This window comes from Amyelois transitella, chromosome 12, assembly GCF_032362555.1.
Source record: "Amyelois transitella isolate CPQ chromosome 12, ilAmyTran1.1, whole genome shotgun sequence".
NCBI lineage: Eukaryota > Metazoa > Arthropoda > Insecta > Lepidoptera > Pyralidae > Amyelois > Amyelois transitella.
Genome location: NC_083515.1, coordinates 9,488,131 through 9,505,227, shown reverse-complemented (window position 1 = coordinate 9,505,227; position 17,097 = coordinate 9,488,131). Strand labels below are relative to the sequence as shown.

The following is a 17,097-nucleotide window of genomic DNA, read 5'->3' as shown; positions in this document are numbered from 1 at the left end:
TAATTTACAATGTTACTTTTTAAGGCATTTTTAAAGAAATGAGGAATTAAAAATTAAAGTATGGTTAATGTGACGCGTTTTATTCTGCAAGTCAATTATCATCATCATCAATAATAATAGGTTTTGATTTTTTGGGCTTTCTTTCATTGATATTTGGGCTGGTCTCTTTTGATTTTCTTTTCTTTGATTCACTGGACATTTGAGATGACACACTCATTGTATCTGTATTTGGTGGAGAATTGAAATCACTAGGTGCTTTCTCTTGCAATTCAAATGCTGAATATTTCCTAACTGGCATCAATAGTTCTGTTGTTCCTATATCCATATTAGGACCCTTCTTTATGTAACTGATAGTTGAATATGCTGTATAGTGGAAATCTTCCACAAGGTAACTTTCTATTAGTAAAAATGCTATGACATCTTCTCCTATAGTCCTAGAGAAACTGGGCTCTTTGCCCTTTTGCCTTAGATTAACTGGGCCCTTTAAAAACCATGCATCTAGCAACTTCTGAGCTGTTAACTTTGTGTCTTGTTTTTCAGCATTCTCTATAATAGCAGCCAATGTTTTACAGTGCGCCTCCAGGTTTATTTCTTTCACATTACTGTTAGGGTTACTGCACACATCACACATCTTGTTGCAGTCAGCAGTTCCCCAGTCCTCATCAAAATGCTCAGCTATTAATTGTCGGCGACATAAAGTGCCATTCAGACAATACTTTACCATACCATACAAATGGTCTAGGCTCCCTACATTTGAGAACACCATAGTGCTTACTTTGAAGACGTCCTGCATTCGATACAAAGTAACACACTCAGCCCTCTTCCCATCACGGCCAGCCCTACCACTTTCTTGATAATAGTTCTCCATGGACTTGCTAATGGTGTGATGAATGACAAATCTAACATCAGGTTTGTCAATACCCATCCCAAATGCTACAGTGGCAACTATTGCTTGATAATGTTTGTCATGCCATTTAGCATGAACACTAGATCGAGCACTAGCATCCATGTTAGCATGATAGCAACCTACTTTTAAACCCCTTTTACGTAACCCATCAGTTATGTCTTCAGAATCTTTTATACTGTGTGTATAAATAATACCACTTTCACTATTATATCTAAATTTCAACAATTTTTCTAGTATTTTGAGACATTCTTCCTGCGATGTGGGTTTCTCAAGTATTTTGTAGTACAAATTTGGTCTGTTAAATGTGGATTTTATAATGAGGCAGCCAGGGATATTAAGTATTTTTTGGACATCACTGAGTACATGTGATGTGGCAGTAGCTGTTAATCCTAATAAAGGTACATTTGGAAAGAGATTAGTCAATACACCAAGGTATTTATAATCAGGTCTAAAATCATGGCCCCACTGGGAGCAACAGTGAACTTCATCAATAGCAATTCTCTGCAATCGGCCCTCTGAATGACATTTCTGTAAATTAGACATGAAGCGCTTACTCTTAGCTAATCTTTCTGGAGTAACATACAGTAATTGTATAGGGCAATTTTTGTCCTTTAACATGTTTAATGCAGCCATGGTTTCTTCTTTAGAACTGGTGCTAGTCATAAGTTTGGCTGGAATATTCTTCTTAGAAAGAGATCTGACTTGGTCCTCCATTAGTGACACAAGCGGTGATATAACGACCGTGAGACCAGGTTTTACTAAAGCAGGTAATTGATAACAAAGACTTTTACCGGCTCCAGTGGGCATGACAACAATAGCGTGCTGTCCTGATAACGTAGAATTAATAGCACTTAACTGTTTTGGCCTAAATGACTTTATCTTAAAAGTATCATGTAATATCTTCTTAACTTTATCAGACCATTCATACTCTGTACCGGCCCAGTCTACACTTGCTAGGTTGTTCGATTTCACAGTATTTATAGCATTGATCAATTCAGTCTTCTTCTCGTGAAGCTGCTGTTGCCTTCTTCTCCATTTGGTTATTTCAACTTCAACCTTTTTTATTTCCTTTTCTACATCGCTTAGTTTACTTTCAAGTTCTTCTGTTGTACTCATTTTGAAGGGAATTGACGAATGATACTGTCGAATAATCTTTAATGAGAAGGCAATATGAAGAAAGGTTTCTTAAAATTTTTCAAAGATATGCAGAGATATTACATATTTTTAAGAAATACAATATTAAAGCTCCGAAACCGAGCCGAAGACCGAAAACAAAAATAATGAAATGGGAATGGCAGCAATTCAGTCAGATTATGACAAATGTATGACAGTGACAATAAGTAACAGCATAAACATTTTTCAGTCAACACAATTTTTTAAAAAAATAATATATAGCGGTTTTAAATAGCACAAATTGAAAAACATGGGAAATATACACTAATAGAAGGCGACTTATGAATATGGAAAAAAATCCTGCCAGTTCAGCTGTTTGTCTACCTGCTACAGCCTAGGCAACATAATAAGCGAGGCGAGAGTTTTAGTAATTGGAGGGTGGCGCGTTGCTCAGCCATCTCAGCTTTCTTATTTCAGTTGACATAAAACATACGTACTTAACCATATAATGAGGCTGTCTTTCAGCCCTTGCGGCTTAGAAGCAGCCTACTACGTTCCCAGACCAGAACTTCATAACATTATCATCCCTGACCACTATTCCGCTAAATCTGTCTATTCCGCTTTCACAGCTAAACCGCTGGGCCGATTTGGATAAAATTGGGAATGCATGTTGTTAAATCTACGCGTTTTAATATAGATTTTTTTTTTCAAACATCAACTAGGGAGTTGATTACTGAAATGAGAAGTGAAAGTTTGTTTGAAAATCAATAATGAAACTCGTGCGAAGCTGGGGTGGGTCTCTACTCTAGTTCTTTATTAATAATAGTTTCAGCAGTGCATTGCTAGACATACTTATTTAATTATCTCAAATTAATTTTATAGTTATTTATTCGAGAGATAAATTAGCTAGTTTCATTTCTTGTTAATTTGTTTTGCATGCTTGTATTGATATGTTATCAAGGTAGGTACTAGGTATCAACTTTAGGTCGAAGTCAATGTGTAATATATTAGGCTACGTCGATGTTTTTACTTTCTGTTTTGTGTTTTCCTGTTATCCCTTAATACTTACATGAATCTTCTTATTAGGTTAAAGAGCGGAAGTTGTAACAATGACGGTCCACGTCTAGATTGAGTGCTGCGTCGGTCGTTATATTCGGGTCAAGAAGGGATCGAAATGTGTGAGAAATCATGTGCCTTGTTACTTGTGTTATTGTTATTGTAAGTTATTCGTAAATATGTAGTAAAGTTATACTTACAATAGTTAGTGTTTAATAAGTTTTAAAACAGAATTTTGTGCCCAGTGAGTTAAAACTATTTTGTCTCTCTTAATTTTAAAATTTACCTACTTAAAAAAATGATTTTTATATTTAATTTTACTGTGCAATAAAATTGATTTAGGTAAAATTCATTTGACTTATTATCAGAAGCTCTTGGTGCTACGGAGATCCAGCAGTGCTAATACTCGCTCGGGGTGGATCTAAAGGGGTCCTGCTGAAGAATCTGCAAACAGTTGGCGGCATTTCTCTCGTCAGACGAGCTGTACTAACTGCGCGTAGGGCTGGCCTACGTGACGTCACAGTTTCTACTGACCATCCTCTCATAGCTATTGAAGCTATAAAAAGTTAGTAAATCGGTCACACCCTCACTTCTCTGGAAAGGAGTCTACGGCGTGCCTTTAAACATGATCCCGGATTGGGAAAGTCAGGTTTTTAAACGAAATGACTTTGGCGGCATTTACAGCATACGGAACATCACCCATATTGGATCTTTAGGATGTGGTTTTCTTACTGCGTAGTTAAGCGTTAATATGGCCTCTGAAAAATAGTTACTCTTTACTTTTATTATGGGAGTTATTTCTGTATTCTGTCGTATGTAATAACGATGCAATCGTTTCTATTGTTCTATTTTATTGATCTTGATTGTTTCTATTACCTTTAGAGTTAAATATTGTTCTATTTTACTGTGGATGCATGATTACCTACACGTATGGCTTGTTAAATCCAATTTCATCGTAAGCGTAATTTACAATAATCTCTCAATAGGTGGAGCAGCCGTATTTCATAGAAGCCGAATAACGGCCACTGATTGGGCACCTTCGATTTGGGGAGCGGCAGAGTTTCTGAGTTATAAGCCAGAGGCGGATGTTTTGATGTTGATCCAAACTACATCTCCATTCACCCGCCCAGACGATATTCGACAAGCTTTACATAAATTAGATAAACCGCGAGCCTATGATTGTGTTTTTTCAGTTTCAAGGTTAGTATATATGACTGCACTATGCACACGCACGACATACGCGACCCTTGGCCGTGGCGAATACGGAAAATAATTTTTAAAATATATTTCTGTCTATCTACTTACTTACTCACTTTTAATTATTCACCAATCAATCAAAATTTATTTCAGAAGTTACAAATTACGATGGAAAGAAGAATCGGGCAAACATATCGTCCCAATAAATTTTAACATTGAAGGTAGACCTCGTCGGCAAGATTGGCCTGGTGAATTATTAGAAACTGGTGCATTTTATTTATCTAGAAAGGTATTGATAGAATCAGGACAATTTCAAAACAATAAGTAAGTAGTTGACCTGTAACTAGATAATTCTTTTGTAATTTGGACTACGGCTAATGTAATTAACAATTAGTAGTTAATTTAAGTGGAAAGAGAAAAGAAAGCATGTGAGGAACCCAAGGCCCCGAAACATAAGGATGCAGGGTGTAACTAGGAACACGCCAAGATGAACGTGAGAAAAAATAATTTTGTACCAGAACAAAGAAACCTTTCTGTGATTTCCCAAACGCGGGTGAGGTTTATAGACTTGATCTTATTTGACTTGTTCCTATTCGAAAGAAAAAGTAAAATGTCATGATTTTACTTCACTTACTGTCAATGCCATTGAATTGTTAAATGTCACTTTTTCCTTCACTTTCATACATTTCACTTCATAGATCACTCATTTTCATTTTTTCGCGTTGCGTGGCGCTTCTTTCGTTCGTGTTAGTTGTGCGAGACTGCGAGGTGGGCGTAAAGTTTAAAATATCACGAAACGAAATTGTGGAATTTTTCAAAAAGTCCCCAAAATATAAAATATTTTTTAATTGAGCCATTTTCCAAATTACAGCTGTACGGTACAGGAAACATCACAAATAGAAAGTTTTGAAGTGGATTCATACTACGAATTGAAACTTGCGGACGTTCTACTTAGATCTAACTTGGTGTAAACAAGTTGAGGTAAAGTTCCCTCAAAAGTTTTATTTTATTGTTTGCGTACCTATTGCGTAAGTCACTATGTATACGTACCAGTGCCAGTGGACGTTGTTAGAATTTTAAATAGTAATGTTAGGAAAATGTTTTATCGAAGTAATACTTACACTTTCTTTAAATAAAATTAAATAATACTCTGTGATATGTGACGCCCAGCCTTCAATAAAATATTGTTTGCTGTGTAGTCAGAGGTGTGTCGAAAGAGGTACTTGTGCTGGAGTCTCCGCCGGTAGTGTCGCAATAATAAGATGATTGATGATGAGTTGAGAGTGACATTTTAGTGCTGTGGGATTTTCCAGGTGTTTTCCTACTTAATTCTATTGTGTGATGTAAATTAGTGTTCCTACAACTTCATACTCTGTATACCTTTCTTTATAAGAATAAAAATAGAAGCTTTCTGATCAAGTAAAAGAAAAAATAAATTACACAAAAAAAATAGTTACAGATTAACAGATAAAAGACAATAAAAACACTGTTTACTCATAAAGGACTAGACATATACAAATGTGTAAATGGTTTAATTTTATTTCAGTGATAATGTCAAACACTTTAGACGTAATAACATTTGAAGACTTAGAAGCCACTGACGTCATCACTGTGGAATTGGTGCCTGAGCGTAAAGGTCTCATATTGAAGCATTGTGAATACTTTGTTAGCTCACGGAGACACGGCACGACAGTCACGAGGCGATACAATGAGTTTGTACAGCTGTATGATGTCTTGTATGCTAAATACCCATACCGGTAAGTAAACAAAATTGGGAATAATTAAATATACAAAGGTATGCTTAATGTTTCTTTCTCTGCCACTAATTATGGGAGAAACTCTTCTTTTTACTAACTTCCGAGGCTGTTAATGTAGATTTAGTTAACTCAAGTGTTTACAAGTTTTAGAATACCCTGTATAAACTGTGGTGTGACAATGATCCTTTAGTCTGATAATTTGATTAATAGATTTTGTTTATCTTTAAAGTTTATTTTTCTAAACAGTTACAAGTAAGCATTTAGATACCAATATGTCAAAACTTGAAAATTGTGTTTCAGCTATGATTGTAGTTAGTTATAAGCACTGGTCGTTTTCCAAGCAAAATAAAATTAATATACCTACTATACAGATGAACAGAACATGGCCTTTCTGCCTTTTCAAGAGCATGGGCTCTGTAAACTGCACTAGGGATGTAGACGTGATTATATGTATGAATGGAAGTGTAAACAAACATAACAGAATAGAATTTTTGAGAGATTATGCATAAATTATTGGATGAGGCTTTTATATTACAAATTCTGAGTTTAAGGGATTTCCATTGGTATTGTCATGACTCATCTTCAAAAGTTTTGATCTTATAGCTTAATGATAGAATTGAAATTTAAAAATAGTGACAGGTTGCTAGCCCGTCGCCTACACAAAGAATCCTGAATTTATCAGCCAATCCCTTAGTTGCCTTTTACAAAATCCATGGGAAAGATATGGAGTGGTCCTATTCGGAAGATCCGGGAACCACATGGCACCTTAGAATGGTCTTGTCTACATTTGTACCTATGCCCATAACTGAATGACTCATTTTTAACCTCAACTCAAATTGTAAAAGGATTGTCAGTTGTTGTACAGATTCAGTCTAAATGTAGCAGGGTATTTGAAATTACTTTAAGAGTATGACGGAGTAAAGTTTTTTTTTCTCAAATATTTGATAAATCCAACTTATTAAATAGTGCATACTAACACACATTTCAACTTTTCGATATTTATCAATATAAATAACTTTAATAAAATGATGTCATGACAGTGAGGTTCTTATGAAGGTCATAGTTCACGTAATCAAAACATTATATATAACAAGATACAAAATTGTATGTAGGATTTTTTTATTAAACTTACAAACGGTATAGGTAAAAAGTGTATGGCAAATTTTATTTACACCGTTGTCAGTATTCTGTCCTTAGTCATCCCTACGATATCCGCAAGAGATAAAGTAGCATAGCATGAAAGTTGTTTCGGAATCTTACTTATCTTGGTCTCTGTTCACTTCTGTTTAAAAACTTTTATGGATTATACATCTTCTTAGACATTCATAAAATCACGTTAGTATCCCTTGAGGGGTAGATAGACCCAACAGGTTTGAAGAGACTGATAGGCCACATTCAGCTGTTTGGCTTAATGATAGAATTGAGATACAAATAGTGACAGGTTGCTAGCCCATCGCCTAAAAGAATCTCTAAGTCGCATTATACGACGAAAAAAGATGGAGTGGTCCTATTCTTTTTTTATTGGTGCTGGGCACCACACGTCTTAATATAACATATTTATTAACATAATATAATAACATAATTATTCTATTATAGTATAGTTACGAAACGAATAGTTTTGATTTAACGCAAAATAGGTACGTCGCAATCGGAAATCGTAGAACTGATAAGAAATTATATGCTGTAAAAACATAACTCTAAAAAATTGTAAATTAAAACAGCACAATAATAGCATTTAAATGATGTATTAAGTAACTAGTTTTTCGCTTTTTATTATAACGTCAAACGGGACATCATACAGCTGAATGTGGCCATTCAGTCTTTTCGAGACTATCGACTCTGTCTACCCCGCAAGGGATCTAGACGTGACTACAATGTACTAGCTGTGCCCGCGACTTCGTCCGCGTGTATATATTTATTTTGGGCATCATTGAAGCCCTCAAGGATGAATAATTTCCCCCGTTATTTTCACATTATCCATTATTTTTTCACTCCTAATAGTTGCAGCGTGATATTATATAGCCTAAAGCCTTTCTCGATAAATGGTCTATTCAACACAAAAAGAATTTTTCAATTCGAACCAGTAGTTCCTGAGATTAGCGCGTTCAAACAAATAAACAAACTCTTCAGCTTTATAATATTAGTATAGGTGTATGTCAAACGGAACTGTATCATACGGAACAATATCATACAGCTGAATGTGGCCATTCAGTCTTCTCTCTACTATCTATCTCTCTTTATACTATCTCTACTATCGACTTTGTCTACCCCGCAAGGGATCTAGACTGACGTGACTATAATGTATGTAAGTATTAATTGAGTTTTATGAATTCCAGTGCAGTTTGCCGCCTGCCTCCGAAGCGCGTCGTGGTCGGTGGCGGAAGTCCTCGCTTCTTACAGCGGCGCCGTGCAGCGCTTCAGCGGTGGCTGACCATTATATCCAGACATCCTGTATTGGCCCATGACGCAGACCTGAGGACCTTCCTCTGCGAGACCACGGTCAGGTTGGAGAAGCCGAAGCATGATGAGTTCGTGCTCGCCGGCAGTCAGGGGGATGCGGTGGTAAGTTTGTAATAGTCTAGCTTTTGTAAAGGGAGTAGGTACCATTTCTTTTCGATGGATGTCGTTGTATAAGGTGATTAAGTGATAGGCTTATGAACTTGGGATTCTCCTTTTAGGCGATAGGCTAGCAACCTGTCACTATTTGAATCTCAATTTTCTTATTAAGACAAATAGCTGAACGTAGCCTATCAGTCTTTTCTATACTGTTGGCTCTGTCTACCCAGCAAGGGACGTAATTTTATTTAAGTATGTACGTATATTTGTAAAAGAAAGCGGCGCGTTAAGATATGGTATTATCACACAAATATTTTTTGCTACCAGATTAATTAATGTAGAGTTAAATTCTTCTTTTTAATGTTTGATATTTTGATGCGGTATGCATTATTGTTCATTGAAAATATATGCTATAATCTTACTGTGTGGGACTAACATGTCTCTGAAACATCTTTGTATGTATGTACGTTTGTAACGCGATAACTTTCTAACCGTTGGTCTGATTTCCATAACATCTAAGAAGGTATGTAGGATCTGTCGATAGATTTTTTAAGTTCGTGTGGAATCAAAATCGGTCAAGTTGTTCTTGAGATTTGTATAAATTTAAAGTGTTGGCGAGATCTACGTTCGAACAAATTGTCGGCACATAAAATAATTAAACTTTTAATTGTGTCTACTCGTAGCTGATATCGTTAGGTTAAACGACATTTTATAGAATGTAGGTATTCTTTAATTATGTAAACAAAGATAGGAAATAATAAAATTGTCGTTTCTCTGTTACACGCTTTCAAGGTTGAACCGTCGTAAGTACTTTTTAATTCACTCTTATATCTAAATAATTGGATTTGGCCTGTTACATATTGTTCAGTAAATTGCACTGAATCTGGCATAAAATAATTTTATTATGAGATATTTAAAATAAATAAATTATAGCCCGGCCGATTTCAAAGACATTTGACAATAAGACAGAAATTTGAAATTAGAGCATTAGAACGTCGCAAAAAAATACTGACGATTTTTAAAAAGATTTTTTTTCAGAGAAACATGTCCATTGACATGATGCAGGCAGCTTTTGCTACGGAGCAAGAACAGCTGCGTCTTATCCAACTAGGCCTGGGCAGGCTGTACCAGATCTGCGAAAGAGGTAGGTTTCTCGAGAGAACTGGAAATAGAAGAAGAAAAATGATGTATAAAGTGCTTGTGTTTCAACAATATTAAATAGCGAAGCAATTAGCCTTCTAACAGTGAGTTAATTTTAACCCATGTAAGTTTTAGCTATTAAGCTAGTTAGCAAGGGTCTTCCATTTTCGAACATATGTTGACATCTTTTCAAAATATTCTTTCAAGTCACCAACGACTAGAGTATATGTCGTATTTACGCAAAATTATATATTAAAGTATCTTTGAGTTAGTATCTCGTAACACGTGTGTGAGACTAAATTCGTAAGACTAAATTTGACGGCCTCTGTGTCGCAGCGGTAGTACGCTTGTCTGTGACACCGGGGGTCCCAGGGTTCGAATCCCGGCCAGGGCATGATGAGAAAAGAACTGTCTCTGATTGGCCTGGGTCTTGGATGTTTATCTACTTATATAAGTATTTATTATAAAATATAGTATCGTTGAGTTAGTATCTCGTAACACAAGTCTCGAACTTACTTCGAGGCTAACTCAATCTGTGTAATTTTTCCCGTATATATTTATTTATTTAAATTCTTTCTTATTTACAGTTGAGAATCGAAGTGAGGCGGAAAGAGCAGACATTCGAGAGTTGGGTGCCGGTTTGAACTCTCTCTCAGCTCCCACCACCTCTGACTCGGCGCGGTGGATCTGCGTCAAGGAGGCGTTGAGGGCGGCCGCTGAGTAAGATTCAATAAATTACAGTATTTACCACTTTTAACCGTTACACCGATAAACTTGCGCAGAAGTCAAAATTTTTGTATGGCGCGAAAATTTGAATATTGAATTATTTGAAATTTATATTTATTTGAAATATTCGAACGATCGAGCCTATCAGAGCGCGATATTTGAACCCGCGAATTGAGCCTATCCGCTATTATGAGCGAGATAGCAGGAGGCATTCTTTACTTATAAATGAAATCGGTATCGCCACAAATGTTTAAGCTCTATGGTTCTTATTTTAAAAAGGATTTTACATCAACGGCTGTGCGTTGACAGATGAGATTTCATGTAATACTCGTGTTAGTTAAACCAAAATTTTACCCTCGGATTCCATCTGTCATCTGTCAGTGAATGTGTGAGGTAAACGAGATAGAAGTACCATTAAGAGATATATTATATAGAATATAGTTTTGTTTACCTCACCTCAAAATTAAATTGAATATTTTTTTTTAATCTTTTTAGCCAGATATATTATAGAGAATATAGTTTAGTTTACCTCACCTCAAAATAAAATTAAATATATTTTTTTTAAATATTTTCAGCCAGATATATTTATAGAGAATATAGTTTTGTTTACCTCACCTCAAAATAAAATTGAATAATTTTTTTTTAATATCTTCTCAGCCTCGCAACAGAAAAGGGCGAAGCGCCAACCGACGACGACGACTTCTCCGAGGAGGGCCCCGGGGGGCGCGTGGTGCTGGCGCTGGACGCGCTGGGCGCGCTGCGCGAGCTGTGCGCGCGCCTCTCGCGCGGGCTGCACGCCGAGCGCGCGCTGGCGGCCGCGCACGCGCCGCACAACGCCGCCTCGCAGCTGCTCAGGGAGAGGCATGGTTACGCGCTGCGGTGTTCTTTGGAGGTACGTATATACGTACATATGGTCACGTCTATGTCCCTCGCGGGGTAGACCAGACTTGAAAAGACTGAATGGCCACGTTTAGCTATTTGGCTTAATGATAGAATTGAGATTCAAATAATGATAGGTTGCTCGCCCATCGCCTAAAAAAGAATCCCAAGTTTGTAAGCTTATCCCTTAGTCGCCTTTTACGACATCCATAGGAGATAGATGGAATGGTCCTATTCTTATGGTATTGGTGTCGGAAACCACAGAGTACAGGTAGGTTTATATCAGAAAGAAAGTGATGTGATGGGAGTAGAAGGTGAGGAATTAGAGGTAGGTTTTGTATAAAAAAAAGATGCCCCCTTTAAGACTTTCTTGGAAAGAGAGGAAAATAAATTGGAAGGCTCCTCAAATTTCTTTCATGAAATTATCTCACCAAGCACCGTAGGGCAATTTGTGGATTATGATAAAAGTGTTAAAAGTGGCATTGAACATTTTGGAAGAAAGAGATTTAGAAAGAGAAAGAATTGATGCCTCGCGCTGCCAAAGGTCTTTTGCGATTTTATCCCACTTTTACGGATTTTAGAGTAATTTTGGATTGGTTAGTATAAACAGTCCGATCAATTATTGCAATACCCTTCATTCCAGGAAGCAAAGGTAGGTCGCGCCTACGCCTTGGCCGCTCTGGAGTCCCTCCCGGAGTTGTTCCGTCGCCACGGCACCACGCATGCGCGCGCCGCCGCGCTGTGGGCCGATCTCCATACTGCGCTGAGGCACCCAAGAGCTGCCCATGTGCATAAGTGACGATAAAGTGACTGGCTACTAAGGTTTTTTGTGAAAGCTTCATACAAAAAAAAAACGTGATTCCGTATAATTATATTTAAACTTGGAACGCTCGAGGCAACCGACTCACCAGTGACGTGACGCGCCCCGTTCGTAATAAAACTTCTTGGTCGCGTTGATATTTCGCGCTATTTATTTATTATTTTTTTATATACAAATATATAGGTACGGCACGTCGATAAAATTACTGGCTGATGAAGACCATTGATTGAGAATTTTTGTAAAAACAAAACTGAAAAAAATTAGAGTAAAGGACAGTCGATAAACATAAGATTTTTTTATTTGAAATTTTGTGTTTTTGGTGTTTGCTTTTGTTAGTGCTTGGAACTGGTGGTAGACCGTTTAGTTTTAAATAATGAATCTAATTATGAATCTGATCAAACATTATTGTACACGTAAGTTGAAAAAGTGGTACTTAGTACCACAAAATTTGATAATTAAGTTTTAAGTTTTTAAGGTAAAATTGATATTAATTAACGTGTTGTCTAAAATCAAAGACAAAGCATCAGCAGTTAAACCAGAGGCAACTCATAGTTTGTTCTTTGAGGTTTTTAAAGACAAAAGTAAACAAATTATTAAATGACTGGCCATTCAGTCAATGCTGTATACACAATTATAGTAAATTATATTGATTGGTGAAATCATAGGAACCACGTGATTTTTAAGCGTCTGAAGGATTATTCGGCGTAGATCTAATTTTTGCTAACTTTATAATGCAATTATCATTTGTAGTATTAAATGTACAAAATTGACCAAACATTGTAGACTCTGTGATACGTAGAAAATAAAAGCAGCTTTTATGATAACTAGCAGAAGCCGCATTTTTGAAATAACAAATGAAAAAATTATCTTATATTATAGTTAAGGTAAATTACCAATTATTAATAACCTATATATTTTGTTTCATAATTATTGATACATTCCAATAGGTTAACTTATGTAGAAAATATTATTGTATTGATTTGATTATATATATGTTGAATTTATGTAATGTTATTAACTAAATAATAATAGTAAATTTGTAAACAATATACACTTGTTTAATTTTATACTCCTTAATAGTCCTGGCGTTGCCTCTGTTGCGTCCTAAGGAGTCGAAATGGGAGGTGGCATGTCCTGGCGAAAGGTCAGGTCAGGTCAAGAGTGCTTGTCCTATCGCTATCTGACATAAACAGAGTAGGTAATGTGTGTGGACAAAACGAAAGAAATATTCACGATTTTAAGAGTCGTCGTGGCAAGTGGAAATATGTCTCTGCCTACCCCTCCAGATAGGATGCGTGATTTTATGTATGCATGTCTTATTATTCAGATTATTACGCGAGTGGTTTTTTTAATACTAAAATTTTTCAGTTGGCAAAAATTTTCCAAGATTAGTTATACTTACTGTAGTTTTGTGAACAAAAAGTAGCGTTGATTGATGCTATTTGATACAGATACCTCATCGTCGCTATATATATTGAGCTATAATGTTTGTATGATTATGTGCCATTGATCTGCTTAAGGTTTGTGACGATGTGATTAATGTGTGATATTAGGTATTGTGTGGCGACCTCGCATTTCGACAGAACGTTAAAATTGTAGGGTTCCATTTTCTTGTTATGGCACATCATATTTTTCTCGGTTCTAATGAAAGATTGGGCAGTTTTCAAGGAGGTGGTGGACGTCCTGAGGCGTCTCGTCGTCACAAGGACAACGATCGTCCTCAGTGATTTTGTATTTATGCAGATAAGTTTTCTGATAGCCGTGTCTAGATAGGATTTGTGTGATAGAGAAGGAAAGTTTGACGTGATTACGAAATTGGGCTATTGCGGAGATGGATTGAAAGAAGGACTTTGTTATGGACCCTAGTGGGGCCTACGCGAGTGGTTAAGTAGGGTATTTAAACGGAGACTCCCGTGACCCTGTTGATAGGGTTGTCCACACAGGTTGGATTGTGTTCGGGAAAAATGTTTTAGCTAACTATTTTCAAACATTTCTGTTTTTTCTTTCAAATTGTTATTACTATCTACCTATGCATAATCTTTGAACCTGCCTCGCCCTAATAGGCTATTAGAGTGTAATAAAAATATACATTTCTTTTATGTCATCGGTCTTAATATTATTTTTATTAGAGCGATTTGTTATAACGTGTGATAAAAATATTACATTATTTTAACAAAATCAGTCCCCGAAAATTAGGTTTTTTTATGCAGCAGTCACGTGACTAAAACGACCGTGATTGCCTATTTTTATTATGACGTAAATTACGCATACACAGACTGTGGAACGTACCGTTCCTTGGTGTTCGCTATTATTTTTCAAGATTTTATAAGTGTTTCATCGCTCAGGATTGCTCAGATAACATAGGTATTCAATAATGGAAACCAATTTCGAGAAAGCTGACAGTCGAAACCTACCAAAAGTGTATTAGTTTGTATTAGTGCATTGAGGCACTGCACAACATTTATAGGACTCATTTTTATAATTTTCACACATATGACGTGGCACAAGTTAAATAAAACGAGAAAATTAAAAGTATTCGAAACACCAACAAACTTTGTATGATATTTATGCGAAATCTACGTCACTGCATGCCGTGGCCGCCATATTGCTAAGTCTTGCTTTGGCGGCATATTTGAATATTGCATTTTCTTTTTCGATTTTTAAATAAAATAGCTAAAATAAAGACAGAAAAGTATTTTTTTAGGGCTCCTTATAAACAAATAAAAACCCTAAGATAGTTTTTATAACTTTGTCAAATAGCCTATAAAATGCAAATTTAATTCTCTTTTTGATCTCTTCTAACCTAATGAAAGAGCCCATGTACGCAAGATTGTCAATTATAAATCTGTACAAATAAGCATTGGCTCAGTAGACTCACATAGATGTTTAATATTCTTACGTAACAATCAAAGGAAACTTTTATATTCAATGATTATTTATGAATAGGTACATATGTCGCGACTGTGAGAAATTTACTCCATAACATCATCTAGTGATGTAGGCATTTCATTAGATCATCATGCGCTTACACTGTTTACAATTAATCCTTACTAGAGCTTGTATTACGTAAGATATTATAATTATAGTAGATAGATGAAAAGAATAGAATCAAAACATTATATTGTTCCATTAAAGATCAGAAAAGAAATTCCGTTATAGCGAGCAGTCGTTATCCAGCTTTCAGAATGGAAGCACTTCCTCTAATAGTCTGGTTAGCGTTGGTAGCTGTAATATGTTACGAGGCTCACGAAAATGTTGATGAATTTATGGAGCAAAACAAGGTTCTAAGATTCACGTACAGGAAAAAATATCGGCCTGCTTATCATATTTCAGCCCCTATGGGCTGGCTCAACGCTCCCAGCGGATTCGTGCACTTCAAGCAGGAGTACCACATCTTCTACCAATACTACCCCTACAATGGAGCATGGGGTACCATGCGTTGGGGTCACGTCGTCAGCAAGAATCTCGTCGACTGGTATTATGCGTCACCAGCCTTAATCCCTAAAGAATATTACGAGTTACACGGCTGTTTCTCCGGGAGTGCTGTCGTCGAAAACGAGTACCTCACGCTGTTCTACACAGGAGTGCGAATAATGTTCAACATCACCACACGAACGCAGAACATTGCTGTCAGCACCGACGGAGTCTATTTTGAGAAACACCTCCATAATCCCATAATAAGAAAAAATAGAGATGACGCCCGGAACCCTAAAGTCTGGAAGTTTCGTAACAACTGGTACATGGTCCTCGCATCGACGTCACGTACTGGAACACCTCGGATCACTTTGTATATCTCCGAAGATTTGTTTAATTGGAATTATAATGGCACTATAGTGGAATCTTTAGGTGATATGGGGACCTTATGGGAGCACCCAGACTTCTTTGAGATGGAAGGTCAGTACGTTCTAACGTTCACAGTTCGTGGACTGGTGCCGGATATCGACAGATTCAAGAATATCTACCATACGGGTTACGTATTGGGAAAATTTAACTATCTGACTGCGAAGTTTGAAGACGTGGAAATTTCTATGGCAACATTCAACGAACTGGATTACGGTCACGACTTTTACGCCGCGCATTCTATGCAGGCTTTGGACGGCAGACGGCTGATGGTTGGCTGGCTGGGAATGTGGCAGAGTGACTTTGAAGAGCTGAGAGATGGCTGGGCCGGTATGCTGACACTTATCCGAGAAGTGAGTTTGAGCGAAAATGAAAAAATATTGTTGCAACCACTGAGGGAAATAGTCGACTTAAGACTGGAATTACTTGAAAGTGCATTTTACCACCCCGGTGAAACATTTCAAGCGGGGACGAAGTACTTTGAATTACTTTTGAATGCTTCGACAACCATTAATGATGTTGGCCTGACATTCGACTGGGGTGGAGATAAGCAGTTTGTAATAAAATACCTATCAAAGCGTGGGCAGATTTTGATAGACCGCGGAGGCACAGACGGTGTTAGGAGAGCTGACTGGGTGCCTGATAGACAGATCTTTTGGCGTATCTTCATGGATTCGAGTTCGGTTGAGCTGTACTGCGGAGAAGGAGAGGTGGTCTTTACGAGTAGAATTTATCCAAAGAAGGGCCTGATTGTGAAAATCGAAGGAGAACAGATGGTCCACATAGTTCAACATAAATTGCGAAGAAGTGTATCTTATAGCGAGCATTTACGAGAGCACCTCAGAGAAATGCACGAGTTAACTTTGCAAAATAACGTAGACAATAGAAAATTTAATGGGTTTTGTAAATAAAGATAAATAGATTGTGATCATTTACCTTGTAGTATAGCTTTTGACCCTTATTGCGTTTGTAGTAGGTAATTTGTTATAATATTGTGTTTTTAATCATAAAGCTGTGTTTTAAGTTTTTGTATTATTTTTATTAAAATTAAGTACTTAGGTAGGTGCAATATTTCAGTGAATTGCCTCTGCCACCGCCACTATTTT

The 17,097-nt window shown here is 36.7% G+C and overlaps 3 protein-coding genes across 7 annotated transcripts; 2 read left to right on the top strand and 1 right to left on the bottom strand.

Moving 5' to 3' along the window:
• Positions 1–46: 46 nt before the first annotated feature.
• LOC106142649 (ATP-dependent DNA helicase Q1-like) lies at positions 47–2,198 on the bottom strand. The gene has a single exon (XM_013344495.2). It carries the CDS (start codon positions 2,021–2,023, stop codon positions 92–94), a length of 1,932 nt encoding a protein of 643 aa, XP_013199949.1. The 5' UTR covers positions 2,024–2,198; the 3' UTR covers positions 47–91.
• Positions 2,199–4,568: 2,370 nt separating this feature from the next.
• On the top strand, positions 4,569–13,200 carry LOC106142008 (sorting nexin-8). 5 transcript variants are annotated; one of them, XM_060947090.1, is made up of 8 exons: positions 4,569–4,597; positions 5,145–5,254; positions 5,820–6,030; positions 8,367–8,592; positions 9,625–9,730; positions 10,314–10,446; positions 11,110–11,344; positions 11,975–13,200. In XM_060947090.1, exons 3-8 carry the CDS (start codon positions 5,825–5,827, stop codon positions 12,128–12,130), a joined length of 1,062 nt encoding a protein of 353 aa, XP_060803073.1. In that variant the 5' UTR covers positions 4,569–4,597; positions 5,145–5,254; positions 5,820–5,824; the 3' UTR covers positions 12,131–13,200. The 5 variants fall into 5 exon arrangements, with proteins under 5 accessions (XP_060803073.1, XP_060803074.1, XP_060803072.1 ...); XM_060947091.1 differs by lacking the exon at positions 4,569–4,597 and adding an exon at positions 4,620–4,826; XM_060947089.1 differs by lacking the exon at positions 4,569–4,597 and adding an exon at positions 4,907–5,041.
• Positions 13,201–15,336: 2,136 nt separating this feature from the next.
• On the top strand, positions 15,337–16,902 carry LOC106141756 (sucrose-6-phosphate hydrolase). Its single transcript, XM_013343397.1, has one exon. The coding sequence runs from the start codon at positions 15,337–15,339 to the stop codon at positions 16,900–16,902; it is 1,566 nt and encodes a 521-aa protein (XP_013198851.1).
• Positions 16,903–17,097: the final 195 nt, after the last annotated feature.